The sequence below is a fragment of the Sphaeramia orbicularis genome, chromosome 7 (genome assembly GCF_902148855.1).
Source record: "Sphaeramia orbicularis chromosome 7, fSphaOr1.1, whole genome shotgun sequence".
NCBI classification, from domain to species: domain Eukaryota; kingdom Metazoa; phylum Chordata; class Actinopteri; order Kurtiformes; family Apogonidae; genus Sphaeramia; species Sphaeramia orbicularis.
The window spans coordinates 37,867,243-37,893,580 of record NC_043963.1 but is presented as its reverse complement, the minus strand read 5'-3'; the positions used below and the strand labels follow the sequence as shown (position 1 = coordinate 37,893,580).

Sequence of the window (26,338 nt, the reverse complement as noted above, 5' to 3'; positions counted from 1 at the left end):
TATTATTTTTATTATGGGTTAGGCTTCATAGTATTTCAATAAAATTATGATTAATTATAATCTCAGATTAAAATAGTGCCTGGTCATGTCCATGGGGCTCTTAATTAAACTCCACTCTCGTGGATCTTGTGGGACTACATATATTAATATTTACCATCCCTTTCAGTGTGGCTACAGTTTTATTATTGAAGTCAAATATCCCCTCTCTGGCCTGTGTGGATCAAATGTTGCGTAAAATGTTTTTTTTTTTTTTTTTTTTTCCTTTTCTTTGCGGTGAGAACTGCTGCTGTGGTACTTTCGACTGACCACCTGGGATCCTGCTTATATTTATTTGTTATAGATAAAAACATAGCAACAGGGAGGGAGCCGCCACTACCCATGAGCCTCTTGGAACGTGCGTCCTGCTCTGCTCTGACTGTGGATCTCTTAATAGGATTATCTATTCTCAGGACAGGAGAAAGGCAGAGGCAGGAAATGGACCAAAGGTGGACAGACACCTGCAGAAATACCTGCTTTTTTTTCAACAACAGTAAAGAAATGAGAATATCTGAATGAGTTAATCACATTTGGATTATTATTATTATTATTATTATTATTATTATTATTATTATTATGATACTTGGATTATTTTGAAGACGTCAGTGATGAGCGTTCAGGTGAGTCTGATAACGTAGAGTATCAGCTGTTCTTATCATCCCCTGTTAATACTCATAAACAACTGTGTCTTGTAATAATACACTGCATCTGTCTGAACTCAGGCTGATGCAGAGACAAACAGTTTCAGTCTGTCCACGATGGCTGGTAGTGATGACAGCGACGAAGGTGACAATTATTACACCAGAGGATATGTGTCATTAACTAAAGAACTATTGACTGGTATTGTGGATCTATTTCAACTGGATTCTTTTTTTTATTGAACAGAGACCAGTCAAGAGGAACAGCCAATCACAAGCTGGAATGACCTGTCCATCATAGAGCGGGTGGGACTCAACAGGTGACCCAGACCAGCATCAGAACCTGATACAGGGTAGTTGACATATGCACTGGTGTCACTGACCGCTTAATAACTGTCCAATTTTCTTTTTATCTGACAGTGTAGATGTCAGAGAAGGACCTGGAGGTAAGTCACACACATTAAATGTACTCATGGACTTCGGTTTAGTTTTTATACTGAGGTTTCAGGATGTTTTAAGAGTTAAACATTAGATTTTCCTCCTTTCTGATGAGTTTTCATATATTAATTTGTGGAAATGGTGGAAGGACATTGTTGATTGTGTTTAGAGCGAGAAACAGACCTTTGATTTATTTAGTGTCACAGGATGAAAAACATAGAAGGAGGTTTAATCTTAAACAGCAAAGGGTTCGGACTAATGTAAAGCAAATGTGTGTTTCTGTTGTGAGTGTCAGAATGTGGAATTCTTTGGCAATGGAAGAGAAGAGCTGTACTATATTTTTCAGTTTAAGAAGTTGTATAAGGAGAGATAGAGAAGCTTTATAAACATGTAATGAAATAATTTTGCTTATGGACTTTGGATTTGTTTATTTTCATTGACTATCATGTAAACTGTTTACTGTAATAGCTGTAATGGCAACTTACCTGATGTAAGCAGATGTTTAAGAAAAGGGCAGGTATCATAAGTTTTCTACATCCCGCTCTTTTCCAGAACTGAATAGACTTTATTTGCCATTTGCACAGATACATTGCAGTATAGGTGATTGGAATTCTTGTGCATTTCCCTGAATCGTAAAAGGGAGCTTGAACAAAAAGTAAAGCTATGACAAAAGAACCAGCAGATACAAAACATAAAACAGCTAAAACCTACAAGAAAACAGTTATTGCACTTACAGCTCAGATGCACATTTGTAACAATAGAGATTATATAAAAAGGGGTAATAGTAATGATAAGAGTCCTGAGGGTAAACAATTATTGCACATTTGAATTAAATTACTGTGATGTATAGCAGTTATTGCACATTCAATTTAAAGTACTAGGAGGAGTCATCTTAGATTGGAAAGAATAAATGAATGAATGAATGAATGAATGAATGAAATTCTTTTTGCAAAGCAAATGTTCCAGAAGTCATAGAATACATCATGGACTGGCCTAACATCTACATTTATGATTTAACAGTAAAACTCAAATGTACACTGATCAGCCATAACATCATATCCACTGACAGGAGACGCTGAATGTTATTGATTATTTCATTACAATGGGACCTTTTACTGGGTTTAATATATTAGGCAGCAGGTGAAGCTGATGTGTTTGAAGCAGCAAATGAGAAACATAAGGTATATAAGGTGACTTTGACCAGGTCCATACTGTAACGGTAATGATTAGGTCAGAGCATCTCCACAACAGCAGGTCTTGTTGTTTGTTCCTGGTCTGCAGTGGTTTTAGTACAGACCATAAATGGATTAAGGAGGGACATTCCAATCTCAGGACCTTTGATCATCTGTGCGAGGTGTGGACAAATAATCTAATCCATGGAGGTCCACCTCTACTTCCAGGACTTCATTGATCTGCTGCGAACGTCTTGGTCCAGATACCACAGTACACTTTCAGAGATCTAATGGAGTCCAGGCCTCGGGTCAGAACTGGTTTAGAGGAAAAAGGGAAACCTACATAATATTAGACAGGTGGTGATAATGTTATGATCCCATAGATCACAGGTGTCAAACATGCGGCCCAGGGGCCAAAACGGCCCACCAAAGGGTCCAATCTGTCCCGCGGGATGAATTTACAAACTGCAAAATGCAAAAATTACCCTGAAGATGTTAACAGTCAAGGGCATCAAACTCAAAAATACAGCATAATCTAGAAATAATGACTCCAAAGTTTCTTCTTGGTTTAATGTGAAAAAAATAATATGACATTATGCTTATGAATAATGGCAACACCAATTTTTTTCTCTTTGATTTATTGCAAAGAACATAAAATTCTGATATCCTTTAACAATAAATGTCAATAACCTTAACAAATATGAAACAACCTGGAATGTGTAAAGCGAAATAAGTGCAATTTCAACAATATTCTGCCTGTTTTGTGTCTTGGTAGTTGTGATCTGTAATGCACATGTAGAAATCATTAGTTGAGGCATAATATTGATAAAATTGTACTTGTTTCTCTTCAGAAATTTCATTTTTTTCCAGTTATTCACATCGTTTTTGTTTTGGATAGACGTAGTTTCATCATCTAATGTTATTTTTTGCACTAAAAAATTTGGAGTTGTCATTATTTATAGGCTCTTCTGCTATTTACTGGTCTGGCCCGCTGGAGATCAAATTGTGCTGAATGTGGCCCCTGAGGAAATGAGTTTGAGACCCTGCCATAGATGCTCGATGGTTGAGATCTGGTTGTTGTTCTTAGTTACTTTTGGAGGTACTAAACACTTTACACTGGAAATGAACAACTAGATCTGGAGATGATCTGACCCAGTGATTCATCCCAATTTTTCTCTTCTGTCAATTTACTCCGATCTCTACTCCTGCCCATTTTTACTGTTTCCAACACATTAACTTCGAGGGCTAAATGTTCACTTGCTGCCTAATATATCCACCACTGACAGGTCCCACTGGAATGAGATAATCTGAATGAATACCATTTTGCCTGTCAGTAATTATAATGTTATGGCTCATCAGTGTGTATGAAATGTATTTCATCATAAAAGGACACCATAGCAGTAGAAGAAATAATTAACTTGCACTAATGTACAGTCAAGTGGACAGGATGATGGAAAAAACACAGGTCAGGTATAATTACCTGGCCGAGTATGATGGACACAAAAAACTCCTCCATAGTACATTGTGCATCTCTGAATATACCAGTGTACATAACTGTCTCCTTTATAGACCCAAAATGTACTTACATAAGACTTTATGAAGTCAGTATCTGTCTATAATCAGGATTATACATAGTTTTCAAGGTCAATTCAAGCACATTAAGGGTTATTTTGAAATTTTTCCAGCACAGTGCCTTATCGCTGGGGTCAAATACTACCTATAGGAATACATATACTCAGGATTTATTTATTCATCACAATGATGTACATTGAACTATGCAATAAACATCGAATATGTTGTAGTAGCAAAAAGTCAAGGAGAACACAAAATTTCATTAAAAAGAGAAGACACTTGGCGTTCTTCAGACACACTCGCACTGAGCCAAAGATTAAGATAAAAATTTACCTGGAGTCGACCTGAGAACATCCGCTAATTTTCTTTTTTGACAAAAGTTTTATTTTTCAGAATGTTTCACCTCTGTAAGAAGCTTTGGCTTGGCATCTAACCTGGCAGAGTTAATATGAAAAATAAAGAAATAAACCACATCACAGAGTTATAATTGCAAGCACTTAAACTAAAATTCAAGCACTTTTCAGACCTTGAAAACACAACATTGAAATTCAAGCATTTTCAAGGATTTCAAGCACCTGTATGAACCCTGATAATTCTATAATTTTCAATCTAAACAGTTGAAAATGCATGATGGTAACAAAAAAAAAAAAAAAGTTGGTGAAATTTTTATTTACTCAACTTATATTGTAAAAAAAAACCTAATTGTTTGACAATTTATTCACAGATAAACTGTTATAAGTTAATTTTGGCGTTTATTACTAAATTACCAACTTACAATGTTGAAAAGATGGAAAAAAAGTTCCATTATTGGAACTTAATGGGTTCCTTCTCTGTCCATGCTTCATAAAATCCATCAGTATAGTTTAATATAATCCTGCTGACGAACAAACCAGCAAACAGATGGAACTGAACATGTCCCACTGGAACAATCTGACACTGAGTCGCTTCTACGTCAGATCTGAACGCGTTGCTGTATAATATTGTCTTTACAGGTTGAATTGTTTGGTAGTATAACTCCTAAATGCTGAACCATAAACGGTGATGTGTGTGGGAGTACATGTGTGCAGAGTGTTTTGTGTTCAGACTGCCTTCTCTCAGATCACTCTGGCGTTCCGCTGTGATCAGTACACCCTGAAGCAGAGGCTGCGGCAGGAACACGCCCGAAACCTGGTGAGGAGAACATCCAACTGGAGCTGACCAGACGGCAGAGAGCCCTGGAGGTACGCAGAGACCCCCAGCCTGACCCCTGACTGATCTAGAACCCAGACCTCACAGGGAGAGACATCAGATAAACTGGAAATATATAAACTGTAATATTAACCCAATACATACATGTAAATACTGCTCTTGCTTTCTACAAAATGATTCACCAGTAAAACTCATGGAGTTTGATCACTGACAGTGAATGGACACACTGGGTTTATGTTCAGTTATGGGTATCTTTGCTGAAAAAGTCACTTTTTCTTCAGTTTTCTCTGTTCTGACATAACAAACCCACAACTTTAATCTGAGGTTTTATGAACACTGATGTGATCAGTTAATTAAATTACAAATTCTCAAGAATATTTCTAGGATAAAGGACTGATGTCGCAGTAGAACCTTGAAAAAACTGTCCATGCATTTATGTTTAGTGGAGTTGACTACTGTGACAGTATCTTCTCTGGTCTGCCTAAAAAGTCTATTCGACGACTGCAGCTGATCCAGAATGCTGCTGCTCGAGTCCTCCCTAAAACAAGAGAGTGGACCACATCAGTCCAGTTCTGAGGTCTCTACACTGGCTCCCTGTCTCTCACAGAATAGACTTTAAAATTCTCTTCCTAGCATATAAAGCACTGAATGGTTTAGGCCAGAATCCATCAGAGACCTTCTAGTCCAGTATGAACCATCCAGACCACTCAGGTGTCGTGGTGCAGGTCTGCTCTGTGTTCCCAAGTCAGAACTAACATGGAGATCAGCGTTCAGTTTCTATGCTCCGTATATCTGGAACAAACTACAGAAAATATCACTCGTGCTGAGATCTGAGTTCTTTTAAGTCCAGGTTAAAGACTCACCGTTCACTGCTGCCGCGCTGACTAAAAGGCTTTTTACTTTTTAAATTTTTTATTCTCCTTCGAAACTCTGCACTGCAACTCTTACTTTAATATTGTGTGTTTTTATATTTTTGGTTTATGTGTTTTTTTCTTACTTGCTGTTTTTAATCACCTTTTACATGTTTCTTTATACTGTTTAAATGTGTTTCTTTTCCCCTGTTGTTGTATTTCAATGTCCTGTGTGAAGCAAGTTGAATTGCCTTGTTGCTGAAATGTGCTATACAAATAAACTTGCCTTAAATATAGGAAAATGCATGATTTTCACTGAAAAAAATGCAAAATACGGAGGAATATTATAAAAATGCAGATTATCACATAGCACTAGGTCTTTATGGGTTTCATAATGCAGTGCAGACCTGTGTGCTACAGTGTGTTTGTGTGTTTGCAGACTCTGAAGGCCCTGTGTCTGGACAGTAAGCGCAGTAAATCCTGCAGAAGCTGGAGCTGTCTCTGGACATCCTCGGAGGAACCGTTGAACGGATCTCCAACACAGCGGAGGTGCTCGGAGCTGTGCATCAGGTACAAGTTCTACTTAATGAATCCACAAAAGGCCCTTATTATGGAATTCAAATGTTTATACTACCTGTTAATCTGTTTGTTAATATAGAAATCAACAAAGTAGCACAAACTATTATCCTATGAACTGAAGAAGTCTCTTGGATAAGAGATGAAGCATTTTCAGCAAAGCTAAACCAGTCCAGTTGAACCGAGAAGAACTACCCAGAAGAAAAATGACCTGAGCAAATGAGAACCGACACAGACATCCTGTGAATGAAAAAAACATATTACCCAGAAAATAAAGCTTTTAGCTCAGATGATCTACAACTTTAAGTTAAGTGGAGACAAATTCCACTTACAGAGAAAATAAACTCCCCTAGAAACTCACACTTTGCAAAACAGGTTTCAAATGATAACGCATAACAGTTTGTTAAAAGTAACAGTGTTTATTTTTTATTGGGGATCCCCATTAGCTTCCACCGTAATGGTTGCCAGTCTTCCTGGCGTCCCAGTTAAAACGACATAAAAAATTGACACATCATTCGCAATAAATGCAGTGACAATGCAGTAGCAATAAATAACAGTTAACACATCCAATAAGTACAACTTTCACATATGGTGCACCCTAGATTTAGTGTTCTTTTAAATACATGTGGTATTTCTGCACATGTGTTATATAGTGTACACCTCAGGGTCTGTTTCCTCCAAAACACCTGCTGAATCATCACCTCTTTCCATCGCTGTGTACTTCCTGTGGACAGGAGGCTCGAGTCAGCCGGGCCGTGGAGCTCATGGTGTCTCACGTGGAGATCTGAGGAAGAGATATGACAAGAACTTGACAGAGCTGAAGGAGGCCAGGAGGATGATCCAGCAGCAGAAGTCCTCCAGAAACATCATCTATACCAGAGCGTCACCAGGTTCCTCAGATTTCTCCAGTGGGTTGGTTTTGTTCTGCTGTCACTTGCAGTATTTCACTGATGATCATGTGTTGTTTCAGAGACAGAGGAGAGCAGCGACAGTATGAACAGCTCAAAGCAGGTATGCACATTATTCACTTTGTACTTTGTAGTTTCTACCTGCTTTTCACTTCATCCTTTGTTTTTTCTTTTTTTCATTAGAGCAGCCTTCGTCGCAGGGTTAGTATATCAGTCATCACCAACCAGACACAGGTAGGGAGGGCTTTCACGGAATTCTCTCATGTTTTAATGAACAGAAAAGTCCTTTAAAGAGAAGATACTCTTTCATGTTTCCTGTTTCACTCTTAAATGTTCTGTCTGTTTTACAAACTTTGTTTTCTGTATTTTGGTATTGTAAACACTGCAATTTCATTATGTTTATTACTTGGTCTTGTCTTATCTTATCTATCTTATCTTATCTTATCTATCTTATCTTATCTTATCTTATCTTATCTTATCTATCTTATCTATTATCTTGTTCTATTTATCTTATCTTATCTTATCTTATCTATCTTTTGTCATATTCTTCTCTTCCTTCTTCTTTCTCTTTCTTCTCTTCTCTTTCTTCTCTTTCTTCTCTCTTTCTCTTCTCTTCTCTTCTCTTCTTTCTTTCTCTTCTCTTCTCTTCTCTTCTTCTTTAATAATAATCCAAACAGATGCCTTCCTCTTCCTCCTCTGCTCCGGAAAAGAAAAAGCGAGACTCAAAGAAGAAGACCAGTGGAGGATCATCATCCTCCAGTAAGAAGTCCTCCACCTGCCCATCTCCAACCCACAGCTCCGAGTCCAGCTGCTCCACTATGACTAAGGACGACAGCTGCTCCGTGGACGACAGGTCCCAGAGGCGTCCTTCACTTTGGTCTTCACATGATAATCTATCTGATCAGTGAGGATGAGCTGTTTTCTCTGTCATTTCTCTTGCAGGCCACTTGTTGATCCAATTGAGACACCGTCTGAAGCTCCGCCCCCTCCACCTCCTCTGGATCCAGCTCCTATTCCAAAACCAGAGTGCCCACCTTTGAAGCAAGTGGCCTCCAGAGACGCTCAGAACACAAAGTAGGAGCTTAGAACCACTGCTCACTGACACACAGGACGTGGATAATAGAACAGAAAAACCTTCATAATATGTCCGACTTGCTCTCATAAAAGGAGGTTAATGCGTTTTACTCAGTGGTGGAATGTAATTAAGTATTTCTACTCACCAGGTGCACCAACTGCACAATTCTGACCAATGCTGATCAGATAACTAAACATTTTGGACAACAGCTGATGCTATTACAACATTACTTGTGACATTACTTGTTATTTGTATCTGAAGAAAAGAGAATTAGAAATAAATGTTTGCTCATTTCAACTCTGTAAAACTAACAAAACTGGAGGCCTAAGACTTTTGCACAGTACTGTTTATTATGGTGGCTGTGTTGTCCAAAACTAATTTCCGTATGGGACGATAAAGTTTATCCTGACCTAGGGCTGCACAATATTGGAAAAAACTGACATCGCGATTTTTTTTTAACCCTGTGACATATATTTCAATATGAAAAAATACTCAGGAGGATATAATAGCTGTGTGGTGCCACCGTAAAAGGTCAAACAAATTATTTGTGTTTCCTCTCGTTGTGGCAACCGGTGCAAGATACTATCAACAAAGAACATGTGTTTCAATATCATCGTTCTTGTAGCAGAAATAATTCCAGATAACTGACACTTTTCTTTTTGGCACCAAGTCTTAATTTTTGGTGATTTTCTCCTGTTTGTTGCTCATTTTTCAACCAATTTTTCAACCAGTGACTCACTCCAGGTGCAGGGGCGTGGTCTGCTTCGCTAATCTGATTAAGAACGATTGTGATTGGTGGATCGCTGTGCACAGTGTGTGTCAGGTACCCAGGTTGAAATTAGATGAGAATATGTTGAGTTCATTTGCCTCCTGCATTGCAAGAACTGACTATCGCGCACACATACACTGCGATAATGATACTCAAACAAATATTGTGCAGCTCTGTCCTGATCCTTATCCTGATCCCATATAGACCCAGTGCTACTTTTGTGTCAGTTCCCAATTGAATTTTTCTCTCTAGTTAACCTTTCTTAAGTGATTTAATACCATTTATTATAAAACTACCTTCTACATATTGAATTTTCACTGTAAATAATAATAATAATAATAATAATAATAATAATAATAATAATAATAATAGCTTTATTTATATAGCACCTTTTAAAAACAAAGTTCACAAAGTGCTTTTGACAGACAAGTAAAGGGCACAACAGGATACCAGATGCAAGTAAAAACACTAAAACAGAAGCAACACAATAGGAGAGATGTGTACAACAATGCAGAAACATGACACTTCGAATAAATTAAATGAATCGGAATAAAGAGGGCAGGGATAACGTAACATGATGCTGTCAAATCAGTGCAAAAATAAAGGAGTGAGATAAAACAACATCATGTATGAGAATATAAACCAACAATCAAACAGGATAAGATTCAAATTTAAAAAATTAAAAAAAAGGGAAAAACATCACATAAAAGCAAGTCTATAAAAATGTGTTTGAAGAAGTGATTTAAAAGATGTCACTGATTCCGCAAGGATAGAGGACCAAGGCTGTTTTTTATGGCAGTGGTGGAATTTGGTGGACCGAACAGTATGATTTCTGATTTAGAGTTGTTTAGTTGCAGGAAGTTCTGGGCCATCCAACGGTTTACATCATTAAGGCAGCCAGACACAGCAGCTAGGCTTCTTGGGTCATCCGGTCTCAGGGGCAGGTATATCTGTGTGTCGTCCGCATAGCAATGAAAGGAAATGTTGTGACGCTTAAAAATCTTGCAGAGTGGGAGCATATAAATAGAAAATAAAATCGGACCTAAAACTGAACCCTGCGGTACACCACAGGCAATCTGGGTTTTGGTGAATGTGTGGTTGCCTATGGTGACCGCAAAGGTTCTATCTAAAAGATAAGAATAAAATCTTGTATCTTCTTATATTTAATTTTCTATATTTGATTTAGAAATTTATAAAAACTCAGAGTTAGTGCAAAGGTTATTGTATCAAAACAGAGAAAACAGAAGAAAAAGTGACTTTTTCAGAAAAGATGTCATTAACTGAGCATTAAACTGAACATAAACCCAGTGTCTCCATCCACTGTTATTGATCCAGTTCCATGGGTTTTACTGATGAATCAATGTTGTAGAAGATGACGGTGTTTCCACGTTCACTACGGAGCCTCTGAACACCCAAATGGGTCATATCTGATGACCATGAAAAGATGACAAACTGCATTTTACACCAATTATTTACATGTATTTACAGGATTAGTGGATGAACAGGTATTAAACAGTTAGTTCAGTAGATGCTTATGGTTGCCGGTGGAGATTCGGGTCTTTAAGGGTGAAGCAGAGTTACAGTACATTTTAATTATCTTTTTAAACCTTTAACTCTGTTCATTAATAAACACTATAAATATGTCATGATGAATTCATGGGAATATGGACTTTTTTGTACGTCAAAAATAACTATAACATCATGTATTTATGATAATTTTTTAAAAAGGCAACATTAGATGGAAATAAAACAGTGACTGTAAGTACAGTTAATTTTATTATTAAATGTAAGTCAACATTTATTTATTTATAAACTTCTACTAAGGACTATCCGCCCACCAGTAAACCATCACTATTCTGTTGACCACCACTCCATTGAAACCATTTTATCCAATAAACTGGCAAATAACTGAAGGTTTGTTACTATAATGTGCTTGATATTGCACTGGTGTATCTGTTGGACTAATAGACAAATGTACTGATATGTTTCTATTGTAGCTCCCCGATGGACACTTTACGACAGAGACATAGAAGCAAAGCCACGCTGTCCAAGAAAAAGGCAGAAAGAGAAAAAAAGAATCCAAACATTTACCGGCAACTTTCTGCAGGAACGTAAGTCAGTGTGTTTGCAGAGAAGCCTTCGGTGGCTGTGATTGGCTGTGGATAAGCTGTGAGTGTTTGCTCTGTTCAGGTCTGGATCCCTGTGGAAACGTCCTGTGACTCAGTGGCTGTATCGCTGTCGCTGGGCGCTGCTCGGCGTCTACCTCCTCGTGCTGCTCGCTGTCATAACACTGACCTACTTGTGGAAGCTTAATGATGCTGCCCCTGAGTCATGATTTGTGCTCATGAAATATCACCATCAGCATATTTCTAAAGTGTTTGTTGTATGTGTAGAGAGAAGACTTGAAATCAACTCGCTGAACTCTTTGTATGATTACATAAAACTTTTTGTTGTAAAACTTTTGCATCTTCATCCTTTTTGTCCTGAAAATGTGACTTTTCCAAATCAAAGTTCCACACATTTAACTTGAATTCGTATTTTTTTTTTATTATAAATATACAAAAAAATATCAAAACTGATACAATCACTTGGTTAGTAACAAAATACCATACTGCAGTGACACATTCATCAAACCACTGTTAACAGCATCAGTGATTAATTAAAGAGAGTTAATAGCAAGGGTTAAAATTCATCTTAATTCACATCATGACTAGACAAATGTCAAACTACATATATATGTATATTTAATATATATGAGGGCAATGTTTTTTCAAAGATACTTAAAAATTTGATGTTTCAAGGGAGAAACTTTAAATAATAGATAAATACAGCATAAAATAAAAATTATATTAAGAATGAGGCAACTTTTTAAAACGACTGCAGGTGAATTTTTCGTGCAAAATGTGTGCCAGACACAATGAGATTCTTGAAACTACATCGTATGAACCATCTTATGACCCATTATTGAAATGTTATGAACCTCAAGTCACCTTGTAGAAACTCTATTTAGAAAACTCAAAATAAATAAAACTGGCATACCACCTTACATTAAGTTTTAAATTAATAATACAGAATTGTGCTCCTCAGGGTACTGACATGTTTTCTGCATCATATCAATGACAGCGTCACACATCATCAGACAAACAATCTCACAGAGAGTCACAGAGTTAATAAATACAAAGATAAATTAAAAGGAATATTCAAACATCCTACTAAATGTACTGTAGAGGAGGAAAGAGGGGGTCTTCACTACACCTGACTCACTATTTCAGCATCTTCAGCAACAAACCACTGCAGCGGAGTCCCGTCGGCAGCTCTTTGCAGGACCACGTTACCCGAACCCTGGAAGGACACACAACCAGTCAGAGCTCAGACTCAAGTCACAGGTGGGAAATATTGTAAACACTCATAATATGTGTTTCTCAATATTAAGTTCGCCAAGTATGCTATTGGTCAGAACGGCCCCTGAGAACTCAAGTCTCTGTAATGGGAACGGTTGGTGTTTGTGATCTTTCCTCCATGGCTCTGCTGTATTTCTACCATCGGCTCCCTAACGTTTTACCGCAACCCACCACAATATGTCACTCGATTTGATTTCACAACATTTGTTACGGAAGATGATTAGGGCCATAAAAATTAAGGTCCAATATATTTTTTAAATTATTATTCTGAGAAAAAAGTCAAAATTCTGAGATTAATCTCAGAATTCTGACTTTTTTCTCAGATGAGCAAAAGGTGAGTTAATGTTATGTTTCAAAACTTGTGTACATAAATTCGAAGAAAAAGCCACTGATATCTGTTTCCCTTCCTTTTGTTCATCTATTAGTGAAATGGCTTCCTCTGGAACATTTATATTTTTTATACATTTTGTATATTCTTCAAAACTGAATAAACAAATTTTGCTGAATCCCATATTGTGATATTAAAGATGTATTTTATTGTTATTCTGCCTCTTGCATGTGTTCCAACACCGTATCACATCATTTCGTGACTGTCATCTACTCAGTAAATAAGTAAGTTGTCACTAATGCAGCCGTTGCCTTTGAGAGTAGCACCAAATGCATCCTGGGATATTTGCCAGCCAAGTCTACACGAGTCACCAACCGGTGCATCCTTGGTTTAAACCAGGAGACAAGAACAACATCCAGGAATTCCATCTGATCTTGGTTTGTGCGAACTTTTAAATGGAACAGTATTTGGGCCGTGACTGATGACATTTCACGAGATTACAAGAACAGAAGAACAGAACACATATTGAGAAACACCTAGTGTCATTCCTTCAGGATCACACAAATGAGGACAGTTTAATTCAAGTTAGGATTAGTGAAATATATTCACGTCATGTCACACAAGTTTATACTCGTTACTGAGTGGATCTGATGGTGTTTGAGTTATAAAAGTAGGATAGTTGTTTATTGTATAGGACTGTGTGTAAAAATGAGACATATGTGTATTTTCATGACAGTGGGTTGAATATAAAATTGGGAAAATAAATTGATAGCTATTTGTAGGTGTTAAACCACTAAAAATGGGATAAACAATTGTATGTCCATCAACTCTTTTCCAAAAATAAATATTTTGTTTAATACTCCACTGATATATTTGCTTTTACTTATTTTTGTTTTCAATTATTTGGTTTCTTTATATTTTTAGTCATTCATAAGAGGCAACTATCTTTTAGGTATTTGATGAGTTGTAAAATGCATAGTAAGTTTATTGATAATTAAATGCGTCTAAAAATTAGCTCAACACTGGATTACATTGTCTCAAAAACATACAAATGAAATAGAAAAATTAACAACGTGGCTGAAAACAGCACTGTGTATTTACTACGTTTACTAGGTGTAATTTTTTTACAGTGCTGACCTGCTTAAACGAGGGCAGATGAGGTGAGGTGGGGCTCTTGACGCCCTTCTGATTCCTCTGGTGCCAGGACTTGAGCTCCTCTGATACGATCTCCCTGGGCAGCAGCCGGATGGCGTGGTTCGGGTACTCCTTTAGGGAGGGTGTTCGCACCAGCCTGGTGTACGGGGGAGGCGGCTTCAGCATAATCCTTGGGGACAACATTCCCTCTTGCCACTGTCTCTGCGGAGGGCTGCAGGCCGAAGGGGGTGACATGTAGCATTTCTCCATGTCCAAGGCCTGAGGGGAGAGTGGGCTGTCGTCTGTGATCCTGGAGTGGGCCGGGCTGCGCTGGGGCTGGGGCTGGCCAGGGTTCTTGTGGGAGGCAGGGCTGTTGGAGAAGGTGGACAGTCCTTTCTTATGAGATCCAAAGTGAAATCCGTACGGTGGAGGGCAGAGCTTTGGGATCTCGGTGGGTCCATCCCTGCCCGGAGAACTCATGTAGGAGGAGGACGAGTGCTCCGAGCTGCTGTCCTCAGAGCTGGACTGAGAAGGGCGTAGGGGGGAGTACTCGGCTGAACGCAGCACCACATCGGGGTGCGGCGCTGCGGGGGCGGCCGGGCTCTTCCTCGATTATTCTCTGAGGCAGCAGATGTCTTACTTTTGGGAAGTCTGAAGACACAAAAGTAAAATTACCTTACATTTCATTCATTGCATGTGGTTTATTTTCATCTCACTTCATCATTAGAGTATTTGCTGGAAATTTTGCTTTGTGCTCCAATACGAACACACTGCTGTCTTTACAATATTATAAATTATTATTAAAATATGTGAATTTAATTCAATTTTCCGTGGACTCATTAAGCAAAGCAAGCATCATGAATTTAAAAAAAAACATGAATAAAAATGTATCTCTACATGTTTGAAGGACATGGCCTACTTATTAATAGATTGGTGCCATTATCCAATAAAGACCCAGTGCTCTGTTTATGTCAGTTACCAAAATAATTTTCTCTCTATTTAACCTTTCTTAAGTGATTTATCACCATTTATTATAATATTATCCTCTATATTTAGCATTTTTCACTGTAAATCATTTATTTTCCTATATTTAATTTCCTATATTTGATTTAGAACTTCATGAAAACTCAGAGTTGATTCAAAGGTTATTATATCAGAGACAGAGGAAACTGAAGGAAAAAGTGACTTTTTCAGTAAAATCTATCATTAACTGAATATAAAACAAGTGTCTCCATCCACTGTCACTGATCCACTCCATGGGTTTTCCTGGTGAATCAATGCTGTAGAAGATGACAATGTTTACACGTTCACAACAGAGCCTCTGAACGTCTAAGTAGGTCATATCTGATGACCATGAAACGATGACAAACTGTTTTATACCAAGTATTTACATGTACTGATAGGATTAGTGGATCAACAGGTTTTATACATTTTACATCAGTAGATGCTTTTGGTTGCCGGTAGATGTTTGGGTCTTTATGAGTTAATTACATCTAAAAATTATTGTTTAACAGTATGAGAAAAGCATGTTCTTCATAGGTGACACAGTAGATTATTAAACTCCCATAAATACAGGGTGTTCACAAAGTCTTTACAATTTAAAAAATTTATTACAAAGGCAACTGATGAGATATCTTAATCAGTTTGTTTTATGTACTCAGTGATTATGAAAGTTTTTAATCAAATTGCATTTGAGTATTTCAGGTACCCTGTTGATGATATAAGTACTGTTAAATAAACCACTAAAAAGCTGCTGCTGCTCCTCAAGAAAACGCACGGTGTATCATGGTTTATTGAAACAAAATCAGAGACGCAGACTCAGTGAAACTACAGGATTAAGTATTGAAGACATCAAGGATCTGAGGCTAAGATCACTGATGCTGCTGCCACCACTGATGAGGCTATGATATAGCCAACATGGCAAGAAATCCAGTACCATCTGGATGTGCTTCATGGAACTAATGGTGTCCATGTAGAGGTGTATTAAATGAAGTTAAAAAACAAAAAAAACTTCAACATCTACTTTTCATTTTGTAGTAATTTCCACAGATCTGTCTATTCATTTACTTTTGTAATAAATGTGTTAAATTGTAAAGAGACTTTATGGACAGCCTGTAGAATATCACATTAGCTATTATGCTTAGAGTTTGGCTGTTATTCTAACTGTATCGTTGGGTTTCAGTACCTGAAGGACTGGGAGTACTGCCGGCGTACATGCAGCTCTGGGGTGGAGGGGGCGCTGGTGGAGTGGGACTGACGCAGAGCTGAGTTCTTAATGAACTGAGAGGGAAGAACCCGACCGTTGTCTGCAGACACCTGGGTCCCTGCTGGACTACTGCACACGACAAAAACAAGATGGACGACATGAGAAGGATGGGTCATATTCCAGAAATACAGTATATATGTATTCAACAAGCAGATTGGACAACACGCTACCAATTAGCAGGAACAATAAAACTTAACATTTACTCAGATTTTAGCATTAATTTAATAGTTATTTCAGAAATTAAACTGGCTGAGATATTTCTATGTAGACGATAAGAATTTCATTTTGATGTTTAATCCTTTATGTATATGAAGCACAATATATCCTTTCATGAGTACATTAATAAGTAGGTTCATTAATATTTATACTTTAAGCATTTGTATTTCTTTATATATTTTATTTACTATCCTGTGCACGATTGGTTTTTGTAATTTATTACAATAGAACTTTTCATCATGTGCAAAATTTCTTTACGATCACTCATAATTATCACTTAGTATTTCTAAATATCACAGCCAATAACTTTCAACATTACTTTTATATCCTAGTTTACTTATTTTACTGCGTTTTACACTCAATTTAGATTTTTCTATTATTTCAATAGATGATACCATGACATTTACTACTTTTTTTTAGTCTCATGTTTTAATTTTCTGATACATCCAGCTTAAGTATTTCCATGGGAATTTGGTGAATAATTTGTATCTACTCTCCTCTCTGTACTGTCCAGTATTCACTGGGTGTCCATACTTTCTGAGACCTCGTACCTGGACCTGCTGCTGCCAGGAGACTGCAGTTTAGTGGCCCTGTGATAAGGCTGGTCCAGGCTCGACTCTTTCCATGGAGAGTTCTGGATGGGAGAGCGCTCATGCTCCACGCTGCTCTGACTGGAGGACTGTGGGGATGACTGGACAGTCTTGGCCGAAAGCTGGAGAGGGTCTGAGAAGGAAATCCCCAGCACTGGAGGAGACACAGGGCAGGGAGAGTCCACATCTATGAAGGAACACAACATCCGTCAGAGCTGTACTTTTTTTTTTTTTCTTTGTAGTTCATAGAATTCCTTCAATCTGTTGTAGACCAAAGCTGCTGGAGTACTTCTGTCTGACATGTATCACACTTTCTATTGATCTTATGTCAAACAGTATATTTTGATCACTTACTTCATATTTTCATTTTATTTGTCAAGTTTGAAATTGTACTACTTCTGGGTGTTTTGTTGTTCTTTTGCTTCTTTGAAACTACTGTCTGCCCACTTTAATATTAGCTATGACACTCAAATACATGAGAGATTTACTGAATGAAAGCTGCAGGAAAAATCTAAATATAGTAACAGTTATTTTTTAGCTCTTTGCCACATAATCCAATTATGTTTCACATACAATCACAATTACCTTAAAAGTAAATCTACATTAAATATTATCCACACTAACCATCATCCAGGGCCACAACATCAGACAGGGAGCTGTCATCTGACATACTTAGATCTGCAAACACAGAGGAGATGTTTGTAAAATGTCCATTAAATCCATGCAGTTTGTCATGGCAGCAGTGCACAGTTTGCCCTGCGGGGGCAGCAGAGTCCCTCACCTTTGTTTTGTTTGGATGAGATGTTGATGCATGGTGAGTTGCACTCACTCTTGATCCTTTGCTGGAAAACTGCCTCCTGCAGCTCCTTCACTTTCTTCTCCTCCCTCTTGCACTGCTGTGCTCGGCTTTTCTTTTGGGGTTTACTGAGGTTCTCCTCCAGGGAAAGTTTACGAGCTGCTTCATAAATCTGCCGCTGAAGCGCCAAGTCAGTCTCCAGTGCATGCAACTCTGAATCCTATAAAAACCCAAACTCAAATATTAGTTCAAAATGTAAAAAAAAAATACTTGGGTAGGAGTGCTACCCGGACTAAAAATTATTTTATTTGAGGCACTCGTTGGATAGAGTTTTAAACAGTTAAAATGTCAAAAAAAAAATACTGCAGGCTTGCTGACAAAGGCTTGATGCCAAAACACATTGGAGTTTGTTTTGGGTTCAAATCACTGTTCAAAAGTGAACCTATTTTTGCTCTGTGCTGTAAACGTTCATGGGGCCTTTACCTCATTATTCAGGTGAATTAGACCCTCGTCCAGTTTGAAAGAAGCTCCAATCCTCCTTCGAACTCGAGGTGGTTTCTCATCAGGCATCAGAGGATAGTCTGAAGGCAGTTTACCAGTCAGCTCCTGTAAAGACCATAAAAGCAGGTCAATAAAATAGACAAAAGTGCAATTCTAACAACATCACTTAATTTTGTTGTAGTATTAGACCTGACCTTAAGGTCAAACCACTGAGTACATTCAGCTGGGGAGGTTTTTTACAGGTGTTAAGGCTTTTAGTTTGTTTTGTGTAAGTGTCCATGTTATTTCTCTTCATATGTTGTGTTTTGCTGTTTCAAAATGTAAAAAAAAAAGTGAGATTGGAGGTTGTGTGTGTTGTAATGTAATAGTTACTCACTGCCTCTCTAATGCAGAGCTTCCTGAGCTCCAGCAGGCAGAGCTCCAGTCGCTCCTCCAGGGACTGGTGCTTTAGTTTCAGGGCCCTGGTGTGGGTCGTCAGGTCCTTCACTGGAGACGTGGGACTGTCTGGACCTGCAGCATACGTCAACATAAGCTCACCAACACAGGTCCATTTTGAGAAATGTTAAGCTCCACATCCTTTGTAAAAGTGTGTTTTAATAAACTTCTAATTGTTGAAATAATAAAAAGACAATTCTGATAAAGAAAGAAGTCTGTGTTTTGATTCTTCTACCAAAATTGCACATTTAACTCACTTTGAATGGCATCTAATATTAAGTGAAAATCATGCAACTATTTTACAAATGTTCATGTTAATAAATGTTAATATAAGATTTATACTGTGATTATAGTCTGAGAAGAACAACTGCTTTCATTCAGTCACTGATGGGAATTCATTTTAAAAACACAAATAAACAAATAAAAACTATTCCACTTGATAAAGACCTCTGTCATTTGACTTTAATTTGAGGAATAGTCACAGAGTCATGCAACTTAAAATTAGAGGTACTGCTGTGTTATTATCAGCCTGTATGTATGAAAATGGGATGCTGCATTGCTGTGTTGATGATGTGCATCATTAGTGTTTTTTCTCACCAGAGTGAACAATAATCCCACTGTCTGTGTCACTGATCTCCTCTTTACTCTCCATGGTTGTCATCTCAGATATCTTGTTGAAGTTTTTAGAGATTCCTGTGGAAATGAACGGAGTTTGTTGTAAATAGTGAAAATTAAACTGGTCACTTCTAAGGGTTGTATTCTCTTGTGGTTTTCCTCCCAAACAGCTTCATTCATCCTCACTCCTGCTGCTTCTCTTAACAAAAGTGAAGACTGGCGAGTGTCCTTTCACACACTTATCCATGCAGCTCTCCATCCCTCTCCTCCTCCCCCTCCACCTTTTTCTCCCTCCCATGCTCCATCACAAAAGAGGCAGACCCCCACAGTTGACTCGGCACATGTGCAGGGGTTAATCCGAATCGTGGTGCCATGGTGACGGGGCACGGTGCGGCTGACTCGGGGAGCGTGTCGCCATGAGGCGTGTCAGAGGGCGTTTAAAGAGCCCAGACCCCGAAAAGGAAAGCAGATGGCAGCAGGAATTACCCCACTCAGGGACTGCACCTGTTCCCCCCACACACCCTCCCTCAGCTCCTATTCAACCAGTGTCCAGAAACCCTCTGGGGGCTTTGAAGTGGAAGAATGTCTCAATGCTGGGCTTGTCCACGCAGCATCAGATCACAAGGTTCCTGCTGATTCCTGTGCAACACATTTCCAAACACCCGCTCAGAAGCAGACGAGTGCATTTCATGTTTATGGCCTGTTTCTTTGTTGTTTTCTACCTAACATCAGGCTGACTACATGATGTGGAGAAGCACAACACAGTGAAAACATACACAATCACAACAAATTGGTAAAATGAAGCTTTTCAATCCAGGCCAAGGAGTTTGTTGTTGCTGTTTTTTTTTCTGCTGGAAATTGCCCTAGAATGACAGCACTTCTCCTGAAATGCTCTTTTATTTTCAGATTTTTAAGGTCAATTAATTTACTCTGGATCTCACATGTTTGCCAGACTTCTAAAAAGACCAACAGGGATAAACAAATTTACCAGGAAATAATATCATTAGGGTTTGTCAACAGTTGATACCACACATTCATAAAAGTACTGTTTACACACAGCCTTTGTGTTAATATCCACTAAACAGCGATAGAAGTGCACCTAGTGCCACTCATTCTGTAAGTATTTATATCAAAATGTACTTAAAGTATCAAAAGTAAAGTAGTCACATAAAATGGTCCCTGTCAGTCTTTTACTATTATGTATGTTGCTCTTGTCATATTACTCCTGCAATAATGTGTTGGATTTACATTCTGTAAATGTTCAGGGTTGAGCTCATTTAACTACTTTAATACTGTTGAGGAGTATAATCTACAGCAATGTGTTATATTCTATAAATTTTCATATGTTTGTCTACGTCTGCTGAGAGAGGCAGCCATTTCTCAAAACTCAACTTTTCATGAGGTCAGAAAAAAGCCCGTTTCAGCTTTGTGGTGATGTATTTTCCAGTAAATCCAAGAGTGTTTTATTTAGCTTAAGAAGGAGGACAATTTTGCTCAGTTCGTAAAGAAACTTTCATCCTTCAGTTTATTAAAAATACATTAAACCACGTTTGGAGAGATGTGGTTTTCAGTGTATGGGTCAGGACTGAAAAGACTTAGTGGAGTGAAAAGCAAAATATTTGTCTATGAGATGAAGCAACATAAAATGGAAATACTAATCCTGGTTGGATAATGAATAGAATAGAATAGAATAGAATAGATAGAATAGAATAGAATAGAATAGAATAGAATAGAATAGACTGTCGTGTGTACAATGACATTAGGTAAATGTCCTCTAATGTCACAAAATAATGAAAGTGCTCATAATCTTTCTTTAGTCTCTCAGCCCTTAACAATTCATATGAGTAGTAGATAAGTCAGGAATAAAAGATGACCTCATAAACAGTCAGGATAATTGACTGTGTTGCTCAGAGTATCCTTTGCTCCTGTCTCATCCTCTGTGTTTAGAGATCAGTATCAGGCCTTTTCCTGCAGAGACCAGGAAGAATCAGAGCCTGTGTACATGAGAACCTCCTCTACCGGGATATTATTGTGTATCCCATAGGCCTGACCTATTCACCACATCACTCATGTGAACTGACGCAGTTATGAGCGACCTGGTAACACAATGAGGCTCAGGCAGCTTGACTCAGTAAAACAACACTGCAACAAAGGCCCGTATCCACCAAGCGGCCTCAATAATCTGCTGTGGGCGCAATATCTGCTGACAACTCTGCTTCAGGCTGGAGCAGTGATGTTGGGCCAATATTGAGACAAGGCTGTAGCGGAGTGATGGGAAGTGCTGAGATTTTAAGGTAAGGATGGGGGCTGCTGTACTCTCAGACACATGGCTCCATGCAGCAGCGTATCAAAAACTAAAGTACGTCAACAAGAATCCAGCCTCGTAATCAGAGACAGGCCGGGTAATGTGGGATTTACCCATTACACCCCATAACTCTCTGAAGACTTTCACAATGTCTGTGGTTGGAGGTCTAGGCTGACTGAGTGGGTGGGTTTCGGGTGAAACAGCACTAGACATTGCAGCTTATTGCCAGACTCTGATGCCATTTGTCATAGATTTCATGAAATCTGGAGTCATGGGAGTGTTTGAAATTACACTGTCAGAAAAGTCATAAACAACACTTTTCTTGAAACAAAAGCAATCCATTCCTGAAGCACAGATAATGATAGCAGCTCCACCCGGCAGACTTTATAAGTTGGTGTAGTCATAACATTATAATTGCTCTGTCTGGTCACTCCTAATGATGATGAGTTAGATTCTAATAGTCCTCATTAGTCTTTAGTCTTACTTCTTTTCACTTATTGTTTTCAGTTGGAGGTCAGTTGTAATATGGTGGGTTTTCATTTAATGGTTTGCTTGGTTTGTCAATGTTTAGTTTTCAGATCGTTTTTGTAATGTGGGTTCATTTGTCTTATTTGTCAGCCACCCATCTATAAAAGGCGTGTGTGAGTCAACCAATTACAAAACATTAACTGACAAAGCTTAAACTGAAGACATTCAACTATAATTTTTTTTTAGTGTTGTATAAACGTGTAATCAGTTTCTGTTAGTTTTGTTTTATTTTTATTCGTTGTCATTCTCGATTGTTGGTATGGATTGGTAACTTGATGACTGTTGAACTGTCTAGAAACGTGTCAGGATGGTAACCGACCGCCGCGCCCATCCTCACAGCCCACCCGACGTGACCATGTAACATCTACGGAAGTGGGTGTTTTATGGCAGCAGATCATGATGTGGTTCACTGTCCTCCCCGACTTCCCCCACCACCCTTTCCCATGAGCCTTTTTAGAACTGTGATCTCCTGGAATGCTGCCATTGCTGCCCGTGCTCATTACCACATGTGGTCGGCCCTGGAATTACCAACAGGGACCAGCCTTGCGCCGAGGAAACAGGGAGGGATGCCTGAAACCAGACCGAGGCCTTATTCAAACCCTGTAATTAAGATCCTCCACTGAGTTGCTGATACCTGTGGAAGAAACCAAACCGAACTTTACAACATGCCTATTTCAGAGTCTGATGAGAAGCCAAATCCATTCAGCAAAAATGGATCCTTCTGTACACAATATAGGCCTTCTACAGGAAAAGTGCATCAATGTGGGGTGACCAGCCAGGAGTGGAAAAAATGAAGTGTTTGTATTACAAAAGCACGTCACTAGGGTCAGATCTCAATGTTAGAAGTAGTGCTGATTGTGGAAACTCCGCACACAGCAGCAAAATGCAGACAGGAGGCTGAGATAACATAAATGCAAAGTTCAAACCCCAGCACTGGCAGTGTCTTGGCTCTGTCAGTGTTAGTTCGGATCACAATTGCCAAGCAGTGCAGGGTGTTCAGACAGGGACAATGCAGGGGTAATAAGCTGCACGCTGGCCTGCTCTCAGCCACTGGAGGCCATATGCTGCACAGACACACCAGCTCTGTTACAGCCCAGCGACAGCACAAATACAGAGGGCAAGAAGAGATGCTCCATTGTTCTCCAGAGGCTGAAGACATAGTCAGGGATCATGACACCTTGTCCCTCGTAGTCATCATTTCTGAGGCCTCTGAATGGACACTGATGGTCACCCTTCTACTGGAAGGATGTGGTCACAGCTTTTCACACAGCAGTGCCCAGCATTTACAAAAGAACCTGGGTGCCCTGTGGGGCATAACAACACACGGGTGTTGTTTTTAGCACCACTGTAGCACCATACATCTGTCAACAATGTGGACTGAGGGAGCTTTGTGTTTATTTTGCTGCTGTAGGCACAAACAGCAGCCACAAACAAGCCTGTGGCCGCATGTACAGTAAGGCCAACCTGTGAAAGTAACTCATATTCATGGTAATGTTGAACCCACACGAGTGTCAACACAGAGGAAGTGATTAACCAGCATTTACCACATCTGTTGAGTATTCATGGACACTGAGGACTGACACCTTTGATACTATGGGAGGATAGGGGACATTACTTGTATTGTCTATTAACCACCTGTAATTCAATATAAAAAGCATACTTTAATTTCTTAACATAAAAAGTGCTCATAAAAGAACTACACTCTTAATGTATTAGGATATTATGTAATGTAACCTCTAAAATACAATACTATATTTACAGTTAGTGCATTAGCATGAAAGCTGTATTATATTTCAATTAGCAAGAAAAATAAATAGCCTATTTATGTAGATTTAAAAGCAAGGTAGGTTAATTTGTAATTTGGACCTAAACTTCTAAAAGTTCAAAACCTTAAGCTGTGAAGTAACAATAATCCTCAGACAAAAAACAAAACAACAAAACGTCTGTCCGTGTAAAATGCATCTGTTTTAGCTCTGAAGCCTGAATAAATGCATCAACTTAATGCCGTGAAATGTTTCAGGATAAAAAAAAAGTAACGGCTAACAGGCACGCGCAGACCCAAATCTTCTCCCTAACCGTGATTTAAGCTCCAGCTCCAACTTTTACGAGTTTTTCTTCATTTATATCATATGCTGTAGATGGTGTGTACTTACCTACTGATGAGTTTTGTCCTCTCCTCCTCTGTTAACATGACCAGTGACAGCAGGATGGTGCAGACTTTCTCTGGTCAGATGTGAGAGCGACGCTTGGGACATCTGTTTCGGACTGATTCATTTTTACAATGAGGGGGAGAAAGTAAATTAAGTTTTTGTTGAAGTGCTTATTTCGTTCAATTTTTCATTATGCATCTTATATTAGATTATTTACTTTTTTAAATAGATTTTATTATTTTTTTGTCAATGAACAACTAGACATGTACAGAACGTGCACTTTTTGTGAAGGTACGACCCCTAACCTTGAGTAAAATGGTTTAGTCCGACGCTGACTTTCCAGACACGCTCTGCGTATTGACACAGCACGCGACTCACTCGAGGGGGCTTTAACATGAGAAGAGACACAAAACAAGAGGAGTTCAGAGAGAAAGGAGGGTGTGCGAAAAAAAAACACAGGCACAGCTGGGAGGTGAAGGGAGGTAATCAAGCACACTTTCCTCCACACTGATGAAAACAAACATTAACAAAAGAACAAATATATTCTGGGGGGTTAGTCTTTCCTATTTTATTTTATCACTATTAATATGAATGGTGTATTGAGAGTCATTACAATGCTGTTCAGAAATCTTAGGCCACTAGAGATGAAATGTGCATACATATTCACTTGTCATTGTCTTTTTCTTCAGATTCATCAAGAAAATGCATGAAATCTGTGTACAGTCTTAAAACGACACATGAAACCTAAACAAAGGTAAAGGGACTATTTAGTGTGACACAAATATCTTGACGTGGTGAATGAAACCTGGTATAAAACATCAGAAAATTAATGCAATAAAATCTCATATTGTTTGAACAAAAGGGATAAAGACATGTTAAGTGCAAAGGGAGGTCACACTACATACTACCACTTTGGTTTATAGAAGCTGTTTTTTCCCTGAAACTTTTGTTTTTCATGCTGTACATATTTCCCATTAATCCACATTAGTCTCTTAATGCAGAGACTGAGAAATGTGAAGTGTGATCATTATAATTTTGATTAACTAACATGTTTTTGGTTTATTTGACTGAAGTATTAATGTGTATATGATGTTTAATGAAGAGCAATGCATCATATATATATATATTATAGATATATATATATATATATTATATATATATTATATATATATATATGTATGTATGTATGTGTAATATCTATATCTATCTATCTATCTATCTATCTCTATCTATCTATAATATATATATATATATATATATATATATATATATAATATATATATATATATATATATATAAGGTCTTCATATCTTTATAGTTTCACTGTCCTGTGATTGCCACATATCTCTAAAAAGTCAGGTCTTCATGAATTCGAAAAGCAGGCCTGTTTTCAGCTTTGTATAACATTCATTTTGTAGATAATGGAAGGATTTATTCATCTACAAAAGGAGGATCATTTTAAAGAAACACTTCATCATCCTCCTTTAACACAAAAAGGGATGGCAAACTGTTACCTGGTAAGTAACTTAAGCAACAACAGTAACTGTGGAGTTAAAAACAACATTTGCCTCTGAGATGTCATATAAATACAATACCCGCTCCACCAAATGTATTTGTGTTGTTTACCCTTTGGATTTAAACCTCAGTTTTCCCTACTTGCCAATGAAATCACAGGAAATGACTAAATAATATAAAAACATGAGCAAATTATTTAGAATTTCCAAATAATTGCATTCATCAATTCAGACCTTCACCTTTGTTAGGTTTATTTCACTAATTATTCAAATCTGCATGTTTTTTTCTCACTTTCTTTAGTATGCATTTTGTGTTACGTGTTTGCAAAATAACCT

General features: G+C 38.1%; 2 protein-coding genes and 1 long non-coding RNA gene across 3 annotated transcripts; 2 read left to right on the top strand and 1 right to left on the bottom strand.

The window, feature by feature from the left end:
* Positions 1 to 517: 517 nt before the first annotated feature.
* LOC115422139 (uncharacterized) lies at positions 518 to 1,093 on the top strand. Its single transcript, XR_003935794.1, has 3 exons — positions 518 to 656; positions 759 to 822; positions 922 to 1,093. It is a non-coding gene; the product is annotated as an uncharacterized LOC115422139 (long non-coding RNA).
* A 6-nt stretch (positions 1,094 to 1,099) lies between these two features.
* Positions 1,100 to 11,558, top strand: LOC115422470 (serine/arginine repetitive matrix protein 2-like). The gene is made up of 11 exons (XM_030138823.1): positions 1,100 to 1,120; positions 4,955 to 5,026; positions 6,335 to 6,465; positions 6,918 to 6,925; positions 7,125 to 7,361; positions 7,442 to 7,482; positions 7,563 to 7,613; positions 8,057 to 8,232; positions 8,322 to 8,453; positions 11,221 to 11,334; positions 11,414 to 11,558. The coding sequence occupies exons 1-11, from the start codon at positions 1,100 to 1,102 to the stop codon at positions 11,556 to 11,558; spliced, it is 1,128 nt and encodes a 375-aa protein (XP_029994683.1).
* A 191-nt stretch (positions 11,559 to 11,749) lies between these two features.
* Positions 11,750 to 24,606, bottom strand: inavaa (innate immunity activator a). The gene is given in 11 exon segments (XM_030138229.1): positions 11,750 to 12,565; positions 14,090 to 14,653; positions 14,656 to 14,737; positions 16,272 to 16,421; positions 17,120 to 17,345; positions 17,783 to 17,836; positions 17,940 to 18,174; positions 18,438 to 18,560; positions 18,832 to 18,965; positions 19,488 to 19,583; positions 24,492 to 24,606. Coding segments are annotated over 10 exon segments (1,725 nt in total). The 5' UTR covers positions 19,552 to 19,583; positions 24,492 to 24,606; the 3' UTR covers positions 11,750 to 12,472.
* Between the last annotated feature and the right edge of the window lie 1,732 nt (positions 24,607 to 26,338).